Genomic DNA, 21,756 nt, shown 5'->3' with positions numbered 1-21,756 from the left:
GGGTATAAATTGAGACGGAACCGCGATGTCCAAAGGCTGGTGCCCGTTTGCCCCACAGGGAACTCGGTGCGTCGCTTCCCCGTCCCACCCGAGCAGATTTCCCGGCCAGACGGGGTTTCCCTGGCTCGTCGCGTCGGTTGGGGATGCTGAGCAGCCCTCGGGGGCTACGGAAAGCTTGGAGGGCCGTGGGGAGGCTCCGTGGGTCCTGGCCCGCCGCTCTGCCCGTGGCTCCCGGGGCTGGAGGTTCCCCAGAGCTCACCCCGCTGCTCGCTCCGGTGCCATTCCCGTAGCGGCTCCCAGCACGGCCCGCTGCGCCGGGAGGGAGAGCAAGGAGCAAAGCGAGCCCGCGGGCTGGAAGCGGTGCGGGGAACGGGGGTCGCGTGGTCCTTGGGGCTTCATGTGGTCCCGTGGTCCTTGGGGGTCGCGTGGTCCTTGGGCTTCGTGTGGTCCTTGGGGTCCCGTTGTCCTTGGGGTCCACGTGGTCCTTGGGGTCCCGTTGTCCTTGGGGGTCGCGTGGTCCTTGGGCTTCGTGTGGTCTTGGGGGTCGCGTGGTCCTTGGGGTCCACGCGGTCCTTGGGGTTGATTTTTTTCTTTCGGTTGCTGCCCCGTTGCGCTCTCGGGGGGCGGTGGGGTGGGCTCCGTGGTTGAGGCTCGCTGGGGTTCCCGCGGGGGCTGGGGGCCGTCCCCTGCCGGGGCTGGTGGGCACGGGCACCCCGGGGCTTGGTGGCCTCGGTGGTTTCACGGGCTGTGCCAAGCGACTTCCTTCTGTTCCCATCCCTGCTCGGCTCGCTGCCGCCTGCAGCGCCTTGGATTTCCGCATGCATCTGGGGTTTCTTTTTATTTTTATTTCCTTGACGTCCAGCGGAGCTAGCCAGTCTGGCCGGGGCAGAAAATAGGATTTTTTTTGGGGGGGGGGATGGGGAAACAGGGCGGCTGCGAGAAGGGCAGGAGGGTTGGCACAGGACCCCGGTGTCGCCAGCCCTGCCTCTGTCTGCTGGCAGGGAGAGGACGGTCGCTTGGGTCGAGGCGAGGGACAATCATCTCTCCCTCCGTCCTCCTGTTGGAGCACAAAAAAAAAATAGTAAAAAAATAGCCCAGCCTGGGGACTTTTTGGGGATTTTGGGGATTTTGTGCTTGGATAGCTCTGGCTGGGGGGGCCGGGGGGCCGGCTCTTGGAGCCCAGCTGGGGTGAGGAGGAGCTCGGGGGGGCTCTCACGGCATGTGTCTTGACTGTGATCTGAACACATTGATTAGCTTAATAAAATACGAGATGTTTTTATCTCTCGGGTTCGTGGTGATTCCAGCCCAGCCCGCGTTTCTCCTACGCAGGCTCCGCAGACGGGCGCTTGGATTTGACGATCCGAAAGGTCTTTGCCAGCCTCAATTATTCTGTGATTTTTTTTACAGTCTGCTCTCAAATGTGCACTTTGACGAAATTTTGCTTTTCAGAAAAAAAAAAAAACAACCGAAAAAAACCCACCCCAAACCCCAAAACTTTGCCATTCCCAATCGCTTTGACTGTTGACGGGAGTGGAGGAAGGCATAACCTTGGTTCGGTTTTGATTTGATAAGGTGAAGCGTAGGTGGGTCCGTCTCCCGGTAACGGGAATAACGTTTCCTTGGTTCCTTTCCCCTCTGCTGGCTGCCTTCGCGCCTCGGGAGGAGTTCAAGTTCATCCCCTCGCCGGGACTCCTGGCGTCGCTGCCCGCAGGAGCATCCCCAACCCCAGCATCAGCCCGAATAACCGCGGCGGTTTCTCGGGGAAAATCATCGAAGGGGGAAATTGGGAAGCAGACGTTATGAAAAATGTGTTAATTTGAAATGGTGATCCGGGGTGCTTTTCAGAGGCTTGGTTCGGGGGTCAGGGCGCTGGGGGGGGTCCACGCCGGGCACTGGTGATGAGAAAAAGTGGGGGGCGGGGGGGTGGGGAGTCTTCCATCCCCGTCAAAGCTCCTTGATTTGCTTTGCTGGTGGAAAGCACGGAGCCAGCACCGATGGGATTGGCTCTTCCCCCAGTTCTTCGGAGGCTGCCGGCACTGGGAAGGTCTCATCCTGCTTAGACCCCCACCCCCACCCCTGGAGAGCGGGTTTTGCTGGTGGCATCCCTGGAAAAAGGTGGGGAAAAGGCAAATCCGGCTTTCGGTCCCGAGTGGGAGAAACAAGCCGTGGGGCGACTTCTTCCCGTGGGGCGAGACGCGCCCAGCGTCCCAACGCAGCCGTGGCACAAAGGGGACCTGTCACTGCCGCCTCTGTCCCCTCCAGAGGGGCTGGCAGCGCCTCTGCCAGCTCCAGGGGGCTGTGCCAAACCTTCCCGGCCGTGGCGGGGGCTGGGGGGGCGTCCTGCCTGCCCCCCCCCCTCAAACTCCCCATCTTGCTGCCCCTCGGTGTGGGGGTTGCTCCCACAAAATGGAAATAGGATAAAACTGTGGAACTGACGGGGGGGAGCTGGGGCTCCTGGTCCTGCTGCTTGGGGGGCTGCCCCAGGAGCCCCCTCCCTCCAGCCCCACTCAGCGACCATTCCCCCTCCGCTTCCCACTTCTCCCCGCTTGGAGATGGGATTTCCCTGCCCCCACGCTGGCTCTGCTGTGCCTCACGCAGGTGTTTTTGGAGGGGCTTTGCGGCACCAGGGCCCTCCCTAGATCCAGCAGATCCCTTGGTGGGCAGGTGGTGAGACCCCAGACCCCCCCCCAGCCTTCGGGCACCGCCGGGCGGAGAAATGTGGCCTCCCATAGCCCCGCACCCGCTCGATCCTGGGATTCTGGGATCCCCACGCTGTGCCCAGCACCCATGGGGGTCAATAAATCCCCAAAGATGGGGCCTTCGGGGGCATCGATCCTGCTCCCGGCCCGACCCTCCACCCCCTGAGTGGTGGCTGCATCCAGCTGCGGTGTGGGCATCGTCTCTACTGGTGTGGGCATCATCTCCACTGGCGTGGGCATCGTCTCCACTGGTGTGGGCATCGTCTCTACTGGTGTGGGGATCATCTCCACTGGTGTGGGCATCGTCTCCACCGGTGTGAGCATCACCTCCACTGGTGTGGGCATCTCTGCTGGCATGAGCATCATCTCCGCTGGCGTGGGCATCGTCTCCACTGGCATTTGCTCCTGTGGACCAAACCGCGGCCACCTCCAGCCTCCGGGTGCCAGTGGGATGCTCCCAGGTCAGTTGGGGATATTTTTTTCCCAATTTTTTTTTGCTTTTCCCCTACATCTCCCAGGTCTCATCTGCAGGGACCCTGCGGGGGAGCCAGGTGGGTGTTTGCTGGGGGTCCCCGCATGGACGTGGTGCTCAGCTCTGCCCCCCGCCCCCCCCCCAGCTCTCCCAGCTGAAGGGCTCGTGGCATTTAAAGTTGGGTGCCCAGAGCCACTTTCTGGTAGCCCCTCCGCTGACTGAGGGGCAGAAGGGCCCCTCCATGCACAGTGAGGGGTCTTGCATCCAGGGGGGGGATTTGGGGGGAGCTTCTGGGGAGGGACCCCCTGGCCACCTTCCACCGCCATGGGCCAGGAATGCGGCCAGGAGAAGGGCAGCGAGCGGCAGCGGTGGGTCCGAGCCCCCCCAGCCCTTGGTGGCGGGGAGGGGGCTTCATGGGTGGCTGGAAGAGGGGGCACCCAGCAGCACCCACCACCCCACCGGTGCCCCTCACCAGCTCTCCCGCTCCGCGCGGGGGTGGGGGGGGGTGGGTCGTGTCTCCGGCCACTTTTGGGTGGTTTTCCTTTTTTTCTGTCCTTTTTCCTCTTCCCCCCCTTCTAAACTACTGAGTGAGATTTGGGCTGGGGGCAGGGTGGGGGATGCTCAGGACCCCCTTTGTGTTGCCGGGCTGCTTTCCACGTGCCGTGCCTCAGTTTCCCCACTGGGGAAACCCTTCCCCAACCGCCAAGTTCAATGTCCTGCTTCCGCGTAACGCAACCTCTGCGGCTGGGCTACTTCTGCCACTGCGGAGCCCTCGGCCTCTACGGGCTGGGTGAGCCCCTGGGGGGGGGGGAGGGGGGGGGATGGCCGGGGCAGGGACCCGCTGGCCCCACGCTGCGTTCTCCTGCAGGCTCTGCCTTGGCCTACGGCGCCTACGCGGTGCCGGACCCCTGGCTCAGCGCCGTTTTGCACCGTTACTTTGTCCCCGCGGCTGCTTCTAAGTCCTTTGTCTGCACCGGCCTCTCCTGCTACCCCCGGTACGTTTTGGGGTGGAAGCACCAGCACCGCAGCTGGATGGGAACTGGGGCTGGCGGGTTCCTCCTCCTCCTCAGCTTTGGGGTCCTGCAGAGTGTCTCTGGGGGGCTCCCAGGCTCTGGCCCAAAGCCAAGGTGCCTGTTGGGTCCTCGCCGTGGGGGCTGACGGGGGCACACGTCCGCATCGTGTCCTGTCCGCCCCCCTGCCCTGTTCCCCCTTCGCAGCTTCCCTGAGCTGGAGCATCCCCGGCTGCGCAAGGTGCTGCGGACGGCGGCGTTCGTGTACCCCTTCCTCTGTGACAACATCCCGCTCTTCTGCCGGGTGAGCTGGGGGGTCCCGGGGGGAGGGGTGCAGCCTCGTGGGGTCCTATCGCTGCGGCCTCCCACCCATCCCACCCCCTCGGCTGAGGAAGGAGCCGGTGACACCGTTTGTGCGTTTATTTCTTTGCACGGTTAACGGGAAGGGATGCCAAGGCGGGGGGGGAGTGGCTGCGGGGGGAGGTGGGGGCGCTCAGCTCTGGCACCAAGGGGGCGGCGGGGGGCTAGACGGGGCCGTAGAAGCGCTGGTACGCAGCCTGGAAGCCGATGTGGTCCGCCAGCTCGTCGCAGTCAGGGTTGAACTCGCACACCTCGCGCTTGGCCTCCAGCGGGTCCCGCACGACGCCATAGACGCTGCTGGTGAACAGATGGGGGATGCCGGAGGGTCCCCAGCCCCACGGAGGGGCTGGAAGCTCCTGGGGAAGGGTCCCTGCCCCAAACCAGGATTGTACCGCGTGGGCTGGCTGGGGACCGTGTGGCTCCCTCGGTGTCACCCGGGGAGGGACACAGTCCCCAGCACGCCGGGGTCAAGCGTTACCTGTCATAGACGTAATTCCGCTTGTGTCTGCGCACCACCGCGGCGCTGGCGCGTTTGGAGATGAAGGCTGCGGGGACAGAGCAGAGGGTCGGGGGTGGGCGTGGGGCTGGGACCCCCCCATCCCGGTCCCCAGGGCAGCAGGGACAATCCGGCCGCAGACACTCACCTTCGGAGCTGGGTGAGTCGTCGGCGCTGATGGAGCGCTCAGCAGCTGCGGGATGATGGGGGGGGGCGATGGGGGGCTCAGCAAGGCCCTGCACCCCCTCCCCGCTCCTCCTTTGGGGGTCTCATCCCTCCCCGCTCCTCTTTTGGGGGGTCTCATCCCACCCAAGCCCCCCAACCCAGCAGAGAGAGCCCTGTCCCCCTCGCCCTCCCCCCCGCCCAAGGCTCAGCAATTCTCTCCCCCACCCTCCACCCCAAGCCCCCAGCCCCCAGCCCCACCACTTTGGTCCCGTCCCCCCCCCACCTCTGCGGCAGAGGCCGAGGGCGAGGAGAGCCAGGAGGCTCAGCAGGACGAGGGGCTTCATGCTGCCTCCCTGCACGGGCGCTGGGCTGGGTGCAGCCCCCCAAGCCCCGAGCAGCTTTATAGGGTGCTGCGCCCGCCCGGGAGGGGCCCCGCGGCCCCGCCACGGATATTTCCAGCACATCCGCCGGGCCGGGAGCCGCCAGCGCAGGCAGCAATTGTGGTTTGGGATGAACTTGGTTCCCCCCAGCCACCAGGGGAGGGAAATGCCACCCCAGACTGGGGGGGGGTTTATGGGTGGTGGGGCCTGGCAGCACCCAGTCCCCCCCAGTCCCAAACTGGGATGGGAGATGGGGCGCTGATGGGACTCCTGGCTGGACTCCCCAGTCACCCACTGGTCTGTCCCAGTTCCCGCTGCTGGATCCCAGCTCTCCACGCAGGGCCGGGGGGAGCCTGTTGGCCGGGGGAGTGGTGGGACACACCAGCATGTGCCCCTTCCACCACCGCTGCTCCTGGTGGGAAATGCCGTGGGAGAGCTGCGGCCCCGGGCTGTGCCTCCCAAAACCCCCAACGAGGTCCCAAAACCCCCAGCGGGGGGGGGGTGTCCCAAAACCCCCAGCGGGGGCTGGCAGCTGCGGCACAGGGGAGCGGAGCAGGTGAAGCAGAACCTCCTGCTCATCCCACCCTTTCTCTCCCCAAGCCCCCCGCAGGGCTCAGGGCGCTCCCCCTCCTCCAGAGTTTGCTCCTCCGAGCAGTGGGAGCTCCCGGGGCCGCCTGGGGCGACATTCCTCTTTGGGCTCCTGACCGCTTTCCAGACTTTGGAGATCCTATAAATCCCAGCCCTGTCTTGAAAAGCGGAACCGGAGGCTTTGCGGGGGGAGGAGGAGAGAAATGCTGAAGCCAGAACCTTTGTCAAACAAACCCACGAACTACAGAGTGCGCGGGCCAAGCGCAGGCAGCGGGAGCCAAGAGCGGGGGAACAACAGCTCCGATTTATTTAGATTATAATGCAGCGAGGGAAGGCTTGTTTACGACAGAAGGAAAATATGCCTAAATCAGTCAATCACAGGCTCTGGCTGCCTCTAATCAAAAACAGAGGCTGGTGCTGGGTGGAAATTGCCACCGTTGTTCCCAGATTTTGGATGGCCCCAGCACAGGGGGCACAGCCTCTTCCTCGGGATGGCGTGTACTGGCAGGCAAGGAGGGCGGCAGGTGACCTCGGCAGATCTGGTTTCTGGTGGGAACACTCGCAATCGGGCCCCGGCAGGCTGGGGAAGGCTCCCGCTACCTGCCCAGCCCAGAGGAACCATCTCTTCTTCGTTTCGAAGCCGTGTGTCGCTTGCAGGGCTCCACCAGAGCCCTGCCAGGCCAGCCCCAGCCAGCCCCTCTTCCCTGGTGGGCAAAATTCCATAAAGAACAACTCCACCCAGGTAAAATCAAACCCAGTTTGGTTCCGGGAGTCAATACAGAGCTTTCACGGGAAAACATGAAACCCCTGTGCCAGGAGCCCACAGGGCTGAGGCAGGGCCATTCCACCCTCTGCTCGTCTCTGCGGACGGCACACCCGCGGATCCGTCGCACTGCAGTCCTCAGCGAAGCGCCCTCGGCGTGGAACTGCTGGGTTTGGAAAACAACTGGAGGGAAAAAAAAAAAAAAGAATAAAAGGCAACGAGGCACTTGGTGTGATAAAGCAGCTGCCGACTCGTTTGTTCTGATGGGTCACAGTCAGACAATTGTTTAAAGATATGGAACAAAACTGACCAAAAAAAAAAAAAAAAATGTTTAAAGGACACTGAACAAAAACTCAGCTCAGGAGTCGGATGCAGCAAATGCCACGGGAGCACTCGGTGGGCTACGGCTGCCTGGCTCCTCGCTCCAGCCAGGCACCCATTTTTCTCTAATGCTCGTCTGAAATAGCGTCATGGCCACAAAACCGCCTTCAGGAAGCCAGGATCACACCTCAGGCAGCAGGTGAGCGTGCAGGCTGTCAGATCGGGGGGGGGTCTGTCCCTGTTGAGCTGAGCAGGGAACAGGAAGTTGAAATCTATTTCCATTTTTATTTCTTCACAAACTTGAATCAAATTGCGCAAGTCCGGCAGCTTTTCAGTCCCACCACAAGTGTCTGCTGGCTCGGGGAGACAACCAGGAGTTTGTGTGGTTTGTATACGCCACGCACAGTCCCGCTTCCCAGCTCCGTCAGCGCTGCGGAGAGGAGGATCCTCCTGCGAAACGTGGAGAGTCTCCCCGGCTCCTCACTGGGGCTCCTTGAACGTCATGACGAGTTCTCGTTGCTCTTTACTAATTGCCTGGAAGGCAAACAGCCACCACTGAGCTCAGCTAAAGTGTCTTCTCCACAGATGCCAGCGCTGAGGACACGAAGCGGGCCGATAGCAGAGTGCCATATACACCGCCGCCCCCCGCACGTACGGAATACAACCCGCTAATCTCACGCGCTCACCCACTGAAATATCCCCCCCAGCACACAGGGAAAAACATCTGAGACCTCCAGTGAAAATGCCCGGGCCTCCCAGGGCAGTTTCAGCAACACTCGGCTCTCGGTGAGGCCCTCGATAAGCGGAGAGCTTAAATATAGCGCAGCCCTTTGGCAGCCAAGCCCCAGAACCGCGCTTCTTTCAGGCTGATGCTGCAAAGAGAAGGGGGTTTAATTTGTTTCTTTGTTATTTTTACCTGCCAGGCATGTTTGCGAGCTTGTATCAGCTGCTGCAGCTCTGCAATCCTATCCCTCCCCGCAAGCACAGACTCTGCCACCTTCCTGTTCTCTTCCTCCTTCGCCTTTAGGACTTTCTGCAAGTACAACCTGTGCTTAAGGAGGTACGGCACCACAACGCTGCAAATGTCCTCTTCCGGGATCCCGCTGGGACGCCTGGGAACAAACCGGGATGTGAAGCAACCAGAGAGCAAGAGCCTCGCGCAGGAATTAGTCTCATGCAGCTTAAATAGAAGCCGAGTGGCTGCCACAACGTATCGGCTCGCCGACTGCAGCGATTTACATTCCCCACTTTGAGGACAGCTACAACGCGTGCGTCTAACGGGCACCCCGCTGCAGAGCCACACGGGATGGGACAGAACGGGACGAGTCCTTCCCAAAACTCTGCCCTTAGCTGAGGCCTGGAGGCAGCAGGATGTCATTAACCTCCCCAAACCCAGCAACAAGAAATCACAATGATGCTTTTGATTAAAAGACCCAGGCTGCCTTTAGGGCGAAGAAAAGGCAGCGCATACGACCCCCAGCACCTGCTGAGTCCAAGCAGGGCACCCCAACAGGATGCACAGACGTCAGCTGTGCTTTCCGAACAGCAGCTGTGCCTAAACCACTCCATCAGCCTTCTGAATTATTCAGAACTGAGCTTCCCTCCCCCCTCCAGCCTCAGCACCACTAACATCCTCCTTGCGCTGAGGAAGCATAGATACGTGACCTAGGGAAGCACAGAGAAAACTTATTTTTGGATGTTTTAGGCTCAATGACATCGCTGTTAAGATACCTGAGGTTTAAAGAATTCCCTTGCAGCACAAGGCCTACGGGACACGTCACCGCGACCCAAACATCACACAGGAACTGACTTTCGAAGGAAACACGCCTCCACACACACACGCTCCCCTGACTGCCTTCTGCAAGACTATCCATACCATGCAGGCTCTTCCTTGTTCTTTGCCTCCTCCACGATCTTATCCAGGGAATTAAAGAGCGCGTCGAGATTCCCTTCGTTCTTTACCTCCTGGATCTCCTCCTGCGAAGGAAGGACAGCACAGGGATTCAGCAGGACCCAAACTGAACTGACAGGGGCATCGCTCTTGCGAGCCCTTCGCTTTCCCCTGGATGAAGGCGACATCCTAGGAATCACCAGGTGTCAGAGTCAGCATCCCTGAAAGCATTTAGAAGATGCGTAACGTGGCGGGTGGAGTCGGCAGCGTGAGGTTAACAGTTGGACTCGATGATTTTAAGGGTTTTTTCCAACCTAAACGATTCTGTAATTCTACAGCGTTATCCGGGGAAGACAAAGAGGTCTGGAAGAGCCTCTAGGGAGCAGTCTTCGCTGCCTGGTTCTGCCGTCGGGGAAATGTAGTTGCTGCCCTTCCAGGGCTGCTGCAGCAAGGGCCCGCAGCCCCTCCGAAGGCAGGCCCCTCCCCCCCTTCCCCCTCACCTTGACAGAGGCCTGCAGCTGGGCGATGAACTGATCGTAGATGCTCTGGGTCACCTGGGGCTGCAGCTGGTAGAAGCAGCGGTAGCACTTGGCAAACCTCTGGTAGCTGCAACAGCGGCGGGAGGGGGCACGGCGTCACTGCCAGGCCCCCTCCGCCCCCCCATGCCTCAGGCTTAGGCCGCCCGCCCCTCAGCTGCCCCCTCCCGGCGGCCCCCAGCCCCTCAGGTCCCCTCCAGACCCCGTGCCTCAAGCCTAGGTCGCTTCACGGCCCCCGTCGGCCCCTCAGCCCCCCTCCTCGGGCCTAGGACCCCCGCCCCTCAGCCCCCCTGCCTCTCAGCCCCCCCGCCCCTCAGCCCCCCCTCCTCGGGCCTAGGCCCCCTGCCCCTCAGCTCCCCCCGCCTCAGGCCTAGGCCCCCCGCCCCTCAGCCCCCCTCTTCAGGCCTAGGCCCCCACCCCTCAGGCTCCCTGCCCGTTCAGGCTCCACGTGCCCCTCAGGCCCCCCGCCCGCGCCGCACCTCCCGGCCGCCACCAGCTTCTCCAGGAAGGTGTCCACCACGGCGCCGAACACCTGGGCCCGGCCCGGCTGTTCGGGGCCGCCATCAGGGGCCGCCGCCGCCGCCTCCTCAGCGCCGCTGCGCGCCGCCGCCATCTCCAACCGCCCGCCCAGCGCCGCCGCCGCCTCCTCCCATTGGCCGCCGCCCCCGCGCCGCGCCGCTCCCATTGGTGGTGGCGCGGGGAACCCGCCCCCGCGCAGTGCGCATGCGGGGAAGGGCGCCGCCTTCAGGCCAGCGGCGGCGCTGCTGCCCCACGCTCCAAAAAAAACCAAACCCCAAAAAGCGTTAAAAATGGGGGTCGGGGGCGCAGGAGGGAGGGGAGGGGTGGGTGTGTGTGTGTGTCGCTTCGTCCGTCCCGCCCCCGCAGGCAGCGCGAGCTGCCAGCCCCCGGGGTGGGCTGATACCAGAACAAACCATCCCCCCCTTCAAACCCCCGTGGCAGAGCCCACCCTGCTCCCCACCCCGGGTTTTCCCCTCATTTAATGAAATAAAACGAGCAAGACTGAACAATTCCAAAGGTTAGGAATAATCCCAGTTTGGCAGAGGGAAAAGCCATTTTTCCCATGTCAAGATACTGCTTGTGAGAGCTGAGAGGAGCAGCCACGCTCCGCCCAGGGGGATCTGGGCTGGCAACTCCTGGTGCCGCACACGCTTCAGCCTGATTTTCTCAGGCGTGTTCAGCCTTACGTGCTGTCACCGTCATGTTTCCAGGTCATCTAGTGCTACCTCAGAAGGCAAAACACAAAAACCAGGAGAGAAAAAAAAAGCATCATGAAACGACAGAACCCAGACGACTCCCTCAGCGAGCGCCCTTGCTGAGACAAACATCTTTTGAACTCAGGCGTCAAACTTGAAGGTCTCTAAAGTTTTATTAGTTGTCAAGAACTTCGCTGGTTAAGAGAGGAATATTAAGCTTGAGAGTGTCTTCCTACATTCGTGCCACCTGCCAGGTCCTCGACACACACCTGGACTTCCCCCACTGGCAATCAGCAGAGGCTGATGATTATTTTGTTAATATCGGCCTTACTACCGCCTTCCTGTGAGCACGGGGCTACTCGGGACACCTCCTCGCAATCTGGTGATGCCGCTGTTTGGCTAGTACAGAGCGAGCCGGCTGGCATCGTCTTTTAAACGACAAAACCATGACAGAAGAGCAGCTTGCAGGACGCACAGCTCTGTCAGCGGCTCAGGCGGACACCACCTTATTTAACGCCGCAGAAAACAAAGATGGGATTAAAAAGGCCTTGGATGACTCATCTGCAACCTCATTATGCAGTACAGTATCTTATAACCGAGTTCTGCCCTTAAATATAAAAGTCTCTCCAACTCCAGCAGCGTCTGTCTGTCCTGGTTCCACCTCTGGCAAGAAACCGCGGCACATCCAGTCTCAGCACGGGCTGAGCTGCCGACGTCGGGAGGAAGGCGAGAGCCACACTCAGCAAGTCCCAGGTGAGAAGCCAGCCAAGAGCACCACCATGCTACAACCAAGAGTTCCTCGTTACGGCAGCAAGGTGAACAGACACGAGCTGGTATGTGGGGGTGCATCTCGCACCCCCTCAGACACACAACTAACTGGGACGGGCACCACGCGCGGGCCGGCGTCGCGAGAGGTGGCTCTCACACACCGAGACCGGCAGAGTGGGGTCAAACAAGCCCTTCCTTCCTCCTTTCCAAAGAGCAGCCTCTTGCTTCATCACTCGCCTGCAAGTTTGCATCTGGTAAAAAGACACAGACCATCGCTTCAGATTTTGATCCAGCAAGAGTGTGCAAAGAATCGTCCTTGCCCTTCCCAAACAGGATAAGCAGGATTTAAACGTATAGTTAAAGTATTAGCGAACCATTACTCCTTATTCAATATGAACATGCCAATCAGGTTTGAACTGGATCAAAAGCCAGTACAAGTTGGTTGTTGTTTTTTTTTTGTTTGTTTGTTTCTTTTTTCCTTCCCCACCTCACATCCAGGGCTAGCTCAAGTCACATTGAGTTCTCGTTTCGGCTGCCGGCAGCACAGCAATCTGACACTTCCAAACTTGATGTTTCCTTTGTGCTTAAACTAACTAAAAGGTGGGAAGTGGCAGCAGCCACACCGAACATGCAGTATGGACACTCACATCGAACAAGGCCACAGAACAACCACTCAAGTCTCCCAGAAATCAGAATAAGCTTCCCTAAAATTAAAAAAAAAAAAAAAAAAAATTAAAAAATTAAAAAATAATTAAATAACAGATTAAAAACATCGGTTAGGTGTCACAATTGTCATCAGCTAACGACAAATAGCCAGCTCAACTCCTAACTCGCCTATCAGCCCGCTTGCTGTTTGAAAGGATGAGATAGGAAACGTTTTCCAAGAACATACACAAAAAGGTATGTAGGGATCTATTCGAAACGCAGTAAATAAGGTCTTAAGTGGTTCCAGGTTACTCTCGTCTCGCATCTTCTAGAAATAAACGTGGGCAAGTGAAGAAATCTACCGGTCTATTCTATTCTTCCAGCTTGCCACAGTACAGCTGCAGTCGGCACCCAACCCACGAGAGGGCTCTGCTGCAGTCTGTTAGACTCCCCTCCTCGGAAGGTTTGGCAAAGAATTCAAATAATTTAGAGAATAAACTGGCTTTTTGCTTCAGCCAGTAAGTCTTTAATTTAAAAAAAGGGAATTCAGAACTTGCCAGGATGCGTTCACACACCTGGCTGCTCTCGAATGCGCTGCCACGGGCAAACAGCCTCGCCGAAGGTCACATTTTGACGGTTTTAAGCAGAAAGAGCAGCAGAGCGCTGGCTGCATCACAATCAAATCTAAAGAGGTGAACTGCGGTTGCTCCTGCTTCTGCCTTGTACTGTGAAACCACCCAGAGACAAGGGAGACAGCAGCTGCCTCTCCTCCCGAGCCTTCAACCGTGATGGTTCAAAATTCAGAGGATTCAAAAGGAACGTCGCTCTTCCCCCAGCTGCCTCTACCAGTGTCTCGAATCCACCAGCTCTGGGCGGAGGCTCAGCTTCTTCAGAGTTTCATAGCCCACCACGATGACGATGGTGGAAGGAGTGGCCGAGATGATGCGAGCAGAGAGGCCTTTCGTCAGGCCCCAGGGGCCTTCCTCCGCCATGAGCTGTTTGAAGGTGAGGATGATGGAGCTCTTGCCTTCCACCTGCAAAGCCAGAACAAACATTCACAGAGCTGCCAGGCTTCGCGCGGAGCTGCTCTGGGGTTCTGCTCCAACTGATGACTCTAGAAACCACAGAGCAGCCAGCTCAGTAACTTGGACCTAGTCTCCAGAACTCCCAGGGCGGTGCGGGGGAAGCAAGAAGTCCCAGAGGCAATGGTAAGCGGGATTCTGAGACCCACCACCTCCGTCCTCCCACCTGCCTCCATCTAGAAGGGGCTGGATCAACACAACAGCTCGAGTCTCACTACAAGTGACACTGCCAGAAGCACTTCTCCTTTTCTGAAGGATGCCACGTCTGCTGGGGAACCTCATCTGAGCAGCCCACGTAGGCGAAAAGCCAGCCTTGCTACCTGAGCCGCCTCCAATTAATGCCGAGTGCAAATTAAGCAGCGCGATATCTAGGACGGAACAACCTGCGAAGGGGAGCAGCGCACCTGAAGCCGCAGAGATCAAAGAGCTGGGAGCGAACCCCACCCCCGCGTCACGCTGCTGTGGCCGACGGACACGCCAAGCAGGCTGAGCTCTCACCTGAACCCGAGCCCTGATGACGTCCATGGGGTTGGTGAGCGTGGAAGCCGTCGCAGCTGCAAGCGGCCCCGATATGGCTTGCAGGAGGAGATGGGGACAGTCTTTAGGAGTCAAGCCAGAAAGCTGTTCTGGGAACGGGAGAGAGAGAGAGAGAAAGTTTCAGACAAGTGGCTGCTTATCAATCCCTTAATTCCACCTCCTAATTTAGGCTGATCTGCGGTGGGCAGAACCTGTGATACCCAACCTGTCACCTCCTCCCACGCCACCTCTAAGTGGTGCTTTTTGCATCAAAGCGTGGGGAGCGAGGCTGTAAACACCCCCGCGGCTCAGTGCTCCCTCACACAGCCTCCCAGCAGCCCCAACAGCGGCGCTCAGACCTGCGGGGCCAACAGGGCAGAACAAGCTTGTACGTCCCCAAAATAGAGCACGGAAACATTCTCACCCTCCCACCCCCCCCTTTTAAAAGGCAGGGGGGAAACTTTTAGACAAGGCTATCAGTCATCTGCAGAGATTCACACAGATCCAGAAAGCTGTCACGACCATCGAGCGCATTGTCCAAGAGAAATCTAGACGGCATCCCGCCGTGGAATCTCTAAGGAGAAAAGCGCTCTGTACTGCTGATCGCCGGGATTTCCTCATTCTGCTCCTGCTACCCGGCCAACGGGATGGGAATCTCCCATGCTCTTTATGGGTTAAAGCTGTACGGAAGACTGTCCCAAAGTCCCAGGTTCTTTGGATGACGTGGTGGTTGTGCCTGCCTGGCAAGAGGGAAGGAAGGTGCTCTGCCGGCGGCTCGGCACACGGATCGGAATCGCTGCCAGCAGTGTACTTTGAGCCCCGAGGGAGGTTCAGTGACCGCTGCCGGCCGAGACCAGGGCAGAGGACTAAAAAAAAGGCAGCCAAACTAGAGGTGTACTGACAGCTGGGGCTTATGTCTAGCATCATCTTGATTTCCACCGCGAAAAACTAGAAAAGAGAGCAAACAGCTGAAAACGGCAAGCTCTGTTCTCTCCGTATTAACTTGCTTGTTCTTAGACGTTCACTTTTTGAACCTTTCTGGCATCAAAGTCTTGCAATTAACACAGTGGATTTTGGTATTAAAAAACGTTGACATGGAGAGGGAAGGCAAGTGCTCCCAAAAAAGTTCAGACTGGACCAACATCAGAAGCTGCTGTTGCTATTTAAACCCAGCACTGACGCGTAACCAACGCTCCCCACTGCTACCGGAGAGCGCCCACTCTGAAAAGCAAACCAGACATCCAAGACACCTGTATTTTCAAGAGCAGGTGATTTCCAAGATATATTTAAGCCTAGCACAGGGAAAGCCATGCCTCTCATTATCACCATTTTTAGACAGATTGCTGTTAGGTAAATAATAGTCTAAAAACCACATGCAAAGCTGCAGGACAGAAATCTAAAGGATTATCAGAGGTGAGGGGGGGGGGAGGAAAAATCTCAGCTGACCAGTATCTTTAGCATTTGGGAACACCCTAAGGATTACCAGAGCTGAGCTAGGGAGACAGAACATACTCTTACGCGTAGTTTTATATCGCAAAGCTGGGTGCCAGTTTCAAAGCTAGGGAAACTGAGGCACGCTCTTAAGACAGAAAACCACGGAAGACTTGGCATTTGTCTCTGCCTCCCGTTTGGTTTTGCTAAGAGATTTGGGGCTGTGGAAGTCTTTTTGCTTCCACCTACAAGACTCCTGCGCCCACGTGAACTGAAAGACGAATTATACTCACACGGTGGCTGCAAAACTCTGTCCAGTGCCAGACAACAGCCTCCCTCACTTCCGTGCAAAAAGCAAGCAATAATTGGGATTAGCAGAAGAGAAAGTTTAAAGGAGATGCTTCAAGTCCCTCTTGCCTAAAGCCACCTCGTTTTAAGTCCTCTAGCACTTGAACCCCCATTCTTTAACTCTGCATTTAAACCGGTGCCGCTCTGTTAAACCTCCCCCCGGAGCCTGCAGAAGTTGTTTACATTGAATACGGCTACTTGTTTCAAGGCAGGTTCTGCTCCCACCCCAAAAATCAAAGAGAGAAAGCAAATCCCGCTGGATCCACAGTTTCAGAGTCAGTCTTGGGGGGCTTCTAGGTCTCCTGGGATGAGATGCATTCAAAGGGTCCTTTCACTTACCGGCATAGAAGTGGTAGAAGGGCCACCAGACCGCGCTGTTGGGAATATAGGTGAGCAGGGAGGCCACATAGCCCCTGTAGAAGCCTCTAAAGCCATCGGCCTTGAAAATCTGTACAATTATGTCCTTGGTTTGGCCAAAGACCAACATCCGCTTGCCATCTTGGTTCTGCACCTTAAACCTGCCCATGCTTTCCCCCTTCCTCTGCATCATCAGATGCTGGGAGATCACATCGATGGGCACCGTGATGCTCTGGGCCACCAGGGAGGCCGAGCCACCGGCCACCAGAGACTTCACGGCGTTGTTGTTGTTGTACCGTGACACATACTTCCGAGTGAGCTCGTACGTCGTCACATAGCACTGTCCAGAGATCAGGGTGAAAGTGTTGACCAAAAAGCCACGGTAGAGCCCAGCTGTCCCTTCTGTCCGCAGGATTTTCACAAAAGCATCAAAAGTCCCGTTGTACAGGCTCTTGCCCTTCTGAACCTGCAGCCGCGTCCGGATGAGCGTGAAAGGGTAAACGCTCACCCGGATCATCATAGTCATGCAAATCCCAAACACGTAGAATTTCCTTTTGTCCAGGTGCTCCCACTCAATGATGGGGATGTTGCGTTTGTCCTCCATGACTCCTCAGAGCGGGGCAGGAGAGGTGGTACGTCCCGGATCTACCTCAAAAATACAGAGCAGATCCAGGCTCAGACCTCCGATCTCGACCGACTAGATTGGAAGGGCCGGCACCTGAAACGAGAGACACGTTCAGTAGATGATTAAGCACGTCAATTAGCCTACGTCACCCGACTCTGCCGATTTTCCTCAAGCACAGAGACAACCCTGGCACAGACCATCCTGCGGGCAGAGCGGTGGGGCTGTAACCTCAGGAAGCAGGGCCGTGCTGCGTGCTTGATGGCAGCACCTTCCGATGTCACCACAGTTTTATTCGTTAAAATCTTAACAGCAGCCCGCACACACGGCAGGTCTCGCTACGCTCCAGACTCTGCGAAGCAGCTTTGAGATCCACAAGGGAAGAGCACGGCTCTGACAGCTCGCACTACCTTGCCACGAACGCGCAGGAAGAGGGATTGTCAGCCAAAGCAGCTTCTCCCCAGTCATTCCGGGTTTGGGATGCTCCTGGATGTCAGGATGCCACTTTTCAGTTCCAGGCTCTGTACAAAGAAGGAAATGACAAGGCTCCGTTTGCGTTCCCAGATTGCCTGCACAAATTAAGACCTGTTTTTCTGGGCGTTTCTATTTTGACCTTCCTAAAGCTGGAGGGTGATGCCAGCCAGGGAAGGGGCAGGAGAAGGCTGCAAAAAGAGGAGCAACAATGGGAGAACTAGGCAAATGCAAACAGCCGTGCAGAGTCTCCACATTTGATGACCACGACCCTGAAAAGAAAAGGTTAAAATCACAGCAGTGCCTAACCACGCTTTTCAGCTCAGGCGAGCAAAGTTCACCCTCACTTCCAGCACTGCATCACCACTTCTGGTACGGTAACACTCCCAAACCTGCCGCGCTTCCAGCTTTGGCAGCATTCGGAGCAGCAGGAATGGAGGGATGAGGAGGGGAGGGCCTGGTTCAGCCTCCTCCGGCATTCCGAGCCTGGCTCCTGCCCCTGACGCCCTACCGCTGCGCCTCGGTCACCAACAGCGGCTTCCCCAGGACGAGACACTCTGCAGTTCCACCCGCCTCCCTCCTGGTTGTAATTTGCTCTAACGTGGTGCATCATTAACCAAGCCCGGAATAAGCTACACCTCCTTGCAGGGCCAGGGGTACGCAAGCAAAGAGAGAAGAGCATCTCAAAGAACCAACTCCGTGTGAAACTGATCATTTCACGGAGCACAAGGACTTCCTTCCCCTATCAAAAAAAAAATCTACGGGTCTTCTGGAATAACAGATGGCTAAATTTTTAGAAAAAGCTTGACTGCATCTGCGTCACAGCTTATATCCCAGGCTCCGGCCAACGGGTATTTGAAGTCTGTGCGCAGGCACAAGCCGAAGCGTCGGGGAGCAGAGCAATACCAAGTAGCTCCACTTGCAAAGGCAGGAAAGGGAACAAGCGTGCCGAAACCAGAGCTGTGAAAACAGATTCACTTTCAATTCGCTGAAATTTAACAGCAGATGCAGTCAACACCAGTTTGGGGGCCATTTTACGTTACCAGCGTAATGCAAAAAGGCCACGGTGCAAATGTCTCCAAATTGCAGGTTTCATGTAGAGAGCTCGAAGAGTCAAGAGACATTTGGTTAGAAATAACAGTAACAAACCAAAATTACCTAGAGAAGAAATTTATGATTATGAAATTATGGCAGGGGGGTACTATTAAGAGACCGTTTCATCGCCTATCTGCCACCAAAATATTTGCTTAACATCAGCAAACAGCGTTACAGGCTGCCCCCACTGCTGATGGACGGTGAAATTAAAAGACCTACGGGCACCCGGGTGCAAGAGGGAGGGTGGGGGAAACCCTATTTTACCTAGGACAAAGAAAACGGCACTCCATCATTCCAGCCAATTGACTCGACAGACAGCGCATAACAAACGCCATGGCTTGTCTAAACAAAAGTTGTATTGCTTTAATTATAATTACAGTATTACTGGTTCACTAATACAGGCATAATTAGACAGCAGAAAGCTTCCTACACAGGTATTATCTGCACACAGCACCTACGAAAACGTAATTTTATTCTTGTTAGGAGTCCCACTAGCTTAATATTTTATTAAAAAAAAATGAGATGAAGTCTAGCCAATGCAATTTCCTGGTGAAGCCTGAGGGTTTACTCCATACCCCAAATTCCTCTGCCTTCCAAAAACTGGACCATATGTAACAGAGCTCCCCACGTGAAGGGTTGAAGGTGCACCTAAGAAAAATCCTCACTGCTGCAATACTGAGAATAAATAATAACAAAAAAAGTAGCCTTGAGTTTTATTTAGTTTTACGTGCTATAGTGCTTCGGTTTTACAATTTTAGCCATAACCTCCTTGAGGAAATAACTGTACTTTCTTTGGATTCTTACTGCTAACTCCTTTCATTCAGGATCTAAATTAGAAAGACAATGCCACTTTAATCCCAGGGCCCACAAGCAATCCAAGCCCTTCCAAGCCCTAAATTCCTCCTGCAGGGGGGGTGGGTGGGGGTGTGGGGGGTGTGTGAAGAGGGAAAGCATCCCAGCATCACCAGGGATGCTCCCAGTTGACCACCACCATCACAATTCTTGCTCTGCCAAGACAAGAGTTTTGCTCAGAGCATTTATTTTTCCAGAAATTAAATCTAGGGCCTTGCTCAGAGCAGTGATCCAGTCACATCCAGTTTCAGTAACTCGTTGATGATCTTTCAACTAACTTAGGGAAGACATAAAAATAATTGCTAAATCTCAAAAGAACCGACCTACCCTCTAAAACGAAATACAAGTACACCAGCTTCCCTTCCAGGTCACGGAACCATTCTGTGCACTTGGAAGTTTTCACACCAAAACGACACTTCATTAGACCTATACAGACGGTGACTTCTCACCGTGAACAGAAACACATTTCTTGAATTTCTGCCTAGAAATTAAAGCAGAGGATTACCCAGCAGACTGCACCCGATGCTGCTCTCTCGCCAGTTTGTAGTATAACCTACAGGTTACAGCTTCAGTCTTCTAAACACGGACCACAACTCGGTACGAACAGCCCAGCAATTTATCTCCTTTTTCGTGCAGCCCCCTCAAGCCGTCCCCCAAACCGGTTGTGCTGCAGCTGTACCTAAATATGATTCTTTGGCAAATAAAAGACAGGGTCTTTGTGTACCCCTGGCCGAGGATGTCTCCTGCTCGGCATACTAATGCCATAGCAGGACAGCCTGGGAACCATCCAGAAGCCAGCGGCAACGCCGCCTTTCCAAGCCCCAGCCGCTCTGTGCGGTTGCCTGTGGAGATCCTCTCAAGTGGGAAAGCACGAGATCAAAGAAATCCACTACAAGCCTCAGATGTGAAGCCTTTTATCCGTGCCACGCTATGCCGAACCTGGTCGGAGCAGGCAGCTCCGTTCTCCCAGTCTTTACTGTTACACTCCTTAAATGCCAATGACACCAAGCTGGGGGGGGTGGGGGGGGGTGTCGAGGCACTGGAGGGAAGGGATGCCATCCAGAGGGGACTGGACAGGCTCGAGGGGTGGCCTCGTGCAGTTCAACAAGGTCAAGTGCAAGGTCCTGCACGTGGGGCAGGGCAATCCCAACCACAAATACAGGCTGGGCGGGGAAGGGATTGAGAGCAGCCCTGCAGAGAAGGACCCGGGGGGTGATAAAAAGCTGGATATGAGCCAGCAATGTGCGCTGGCAGCCCAGAAAGCCAACAGTCTCCTGGGCTGCACCCCCAGCAGCGTGGCCAGCAGGGTGAGGAGGGGGGAATTCTCCCCTTCTACTCCATTCTGGGGAGCCCCCCCCCACAGCACTGCATTCAGCTCTGGGGCCTCCAGGACATGGAGCTGTTGGAGCGAGTCCAGAGGAGGCCACAAAGATGATCAGAGGCTGCAGCACCTCTCCTCTGAGGGCAGGCTGAGGGAGCTGGGGGTGTTCAGCCTGAAGAAAAGGCTCCAGGGAGACCTTAGAGCAGCACTGAAGAGTACTTAAAGGGGCTCACAAGAAAGCTGGAGAGGGACTTTTTAGCAGGGCCTGTAGCGATAGGACAAGGGGGAACGGCTTTAAGCTGAAAGAGGGGAGATTGAGATTAGATATTGGGAATAAATTCTTTCCTGTGAGGGCGGCGAGGCGCTGGCACAGGCGGCCCAGAGCAGCTGTGGGTGCCCCAGCCCTGGAAGCACCCAAGGCCAGGATGGATGGGGCTCAGAGCGACCTGGGCTGGTGGGACGTGGCCCTGCCCGGGGCAGGGGGGTGGGACTGGATGACCTTTGAGATGCCTTCTAAGCCAACCCATCCTACGATCACACCCTGGGATGGAAGCGGATATAAACCCAGCCTCCCTGAAGCTGTGCAGCTCCTCTGTGAGCAGCTGCTTCTCTGTAAGCGACGAGGCACAGCCGCCCTAAGGCCAGCACCCCGGTACGCTGGGAGGCGCGGGCAGGAGCCGGGCAGCCGCCTCAGCGAGCCACCCGCCTACCGTGTAGGTGAAGCCATCTCAGCGCTTACGTCGGGGCCGACCACAAAATCCCTGATGTGCTGTAAAGGCGGCGAACAGGCGCGGCGTTCGGCACGGGACCTGCTCAAGGTCACCGGGCGCTGAGCAGCTGCGCGGAGGACGAGCAGCCTTTTCCCAGCACCCTGCTTCCACGCCGCAGGCATGTCCCCCTCTCCCCTCCCCCGCACGTAGCTTTGCCCCCTGCAGCCCCGGAGGCGCAGGGACCCCCACCCCCTCCCCCAGCTGCCCCTGGGCTCAATGGCGCAGCCCCCGCCGCCTCAGCCAGGCAGGTCTGGCCCCAGCCCCCCCCCCCAACATCCAACCCGCCCCCCCTCACCCCGCTTTCTCTGCACGTCCCCAACCAGCCCCCCGGTTGCTCGCCATCGCCCCCCCCCCCCCCCCTCCAGCCGCCCCCCAGCCGGGCCACCCAGGCCAGGCCTCCTCCTCCTCCCGGCCCAGCGCCCAGCCGCTCCCCCGCCGCCCGGCCCGCGGCACAGGCCCGGCCTCCGCCGCCCCCTCACCTCACGGCCGGCGCAGGGGAGGCCCCCGTCCCGTCCCGCCCCGCCGCCGGCCGGTCCCACCGCCCCATGGCCGCTACCCCCCCCCCCTCAGCGGCCGCCGGCCG

The 21,756-nt window shown here is 57.5% G+C and overlaps 4 protein-coding genes across 13 annotated transcripts; all 4 read right to left on the bottom strand.

Moving 5' to 3' along the window:
* Positions 1-395: 395 nt before the first annotated feature.
* Positions 396-3,083, bottom strand: LOC121080124 (pollen-specific leucine-rich repeat extensin-like protein 1). The gene is made up of 2 exons (XM_040577988.1): positions 2,741-3,083; positions 396-796 (listed from the first exon to the last, which is right to left on the bottom strand). Exons 1-2 carry the CDS (start codon positions 3,081-3,083, stop codon positions 396-398), a joined length of 744 nt encoding a protein of 247 aa, XP_040433922.1.
* A 1,511-nt stretch (positions 3,084-4,594) lies between these two features.
* LOC121099693 (bone gamma-carboxyglutamate protein) lies at positions 4,595-5,658 on the bottom strand. Of its 2 annotated transcripts, none has more exons than XM_040618930.1 (4): positions 5,486-5,658; positions 5,186-5,230; positions 5,020-5,086; positions 4,595-4,835 (listed from the first exon to the last, which is right to left on the bottom strand). In XM_040618930.1, exons 1-4 carry the CDS (start codon positions 5,544-5,546, stop codon positions 4,706-4,708), a joined length of 303 nt encoding a protein of 100 aa, XP_040474864.1. In that variant the 5' UTR covers positions 5,547-5,658; the 3' UTR covers positions 4,595-4,705. The 2 variants fall into 2 exon arrangements, with proteins under 2 accessions (XP_040474864.1, XP_040474863.1); XM_040618929.1 differs by having other exon boundaries at positions 4,595-4,838; positions 5,486-5,652.
* A 797-nt stretch (positions 5,659-6,455) lies between these two features.
* PMF1 (polyamine modulated factor 1) lies at positions 6,456-10,320 on the bottom strand. The gene is made up of 5 exons (XM_040618888.1): positions 10,161-10,320; positions 9,646-9,751; positions 9,131-9,231; positions 8,171-8,366; positions 6,456-7,788 (listed from the first exon to the last, which is right to left on the bottom strand). The coding sequence occupies exons 1-5, from the start codon at positions 10,292-10,294 to the stop codon at positions 7,735-7,737; spliced, it is 591 nt and encodes a 196-aa protein (XP_040474822.1). The 5' UTR covers positions 10,295-10,320; the 3' UTR covers positions 6,456-7,734.
* A 389-nt stretch (positions 10,321-10,709) lies between these two features.
* SLC25A44 (solute carrier family 25 member 44) lies at positions 10,710-21,739 on the bottom strand. 9 transcript variants are annotated; one of them, XR_005831507.1, is made up of 6 exons: positions 17,075-20,453; positions 16,025-16,760; positions 13,889-14,016; positions 12,884-13,342; positions 12,311-12,367; positions 10,710-10,921 (listed from the first exon to the last, which is right to left on the bottom strand). XR_005831507.1 is itself a non-coding variant. In XM_040618819.1 (5 exons), the coding sequence occupies exons 3-5, from the start codon at positions 16,644-16,646 to the stop codon at positions 13,151-13,153; spliced, it is 942 nt and encodes a 313-aa protein (XP_040474753.1). In that variant the 5' UTR covers positions 16,647-16,760; positions 17,075-17,185; positions 21,653-21,739; the 3' UTR covers positions 11,050-13,150. The 9 variants fall into 9 exon arrangements, 6 of the variants coding, with proteins under 6 accessions (XP_040474753.1, XP_040474754.1, XP_040474755.1 ...); XR_005831506.1 differs by having other exon boundaries at positions 12,311-13,342; XR_005831505.1 differs by lacking the exon at positions 10,710-10,921 and having other exon boundaries at positions 11,050-12,367.
* Positions 21,740-21,756: the final 17 nt, after the last annotated feature.

This window comes from Falco naumanni, chromosome 20 (genome assembly GCF_017639655.2).
Source record: "Falco naumanni isolate bFalNau1 chromosome 20, bFalNau1.pat, whole genome shotgun sequence".
In the NCBI taxonomy this organism is placed as follows: Eukaryota; Metazoa; Chordata; class Aves; order Falconiformes; family Falconidae; genus Falco; species Falco naumanni.
Note: the sequence above shows the minus strand (reverse complement) of the source record. Positions and strands in the feature narration are given on the sequence as shown.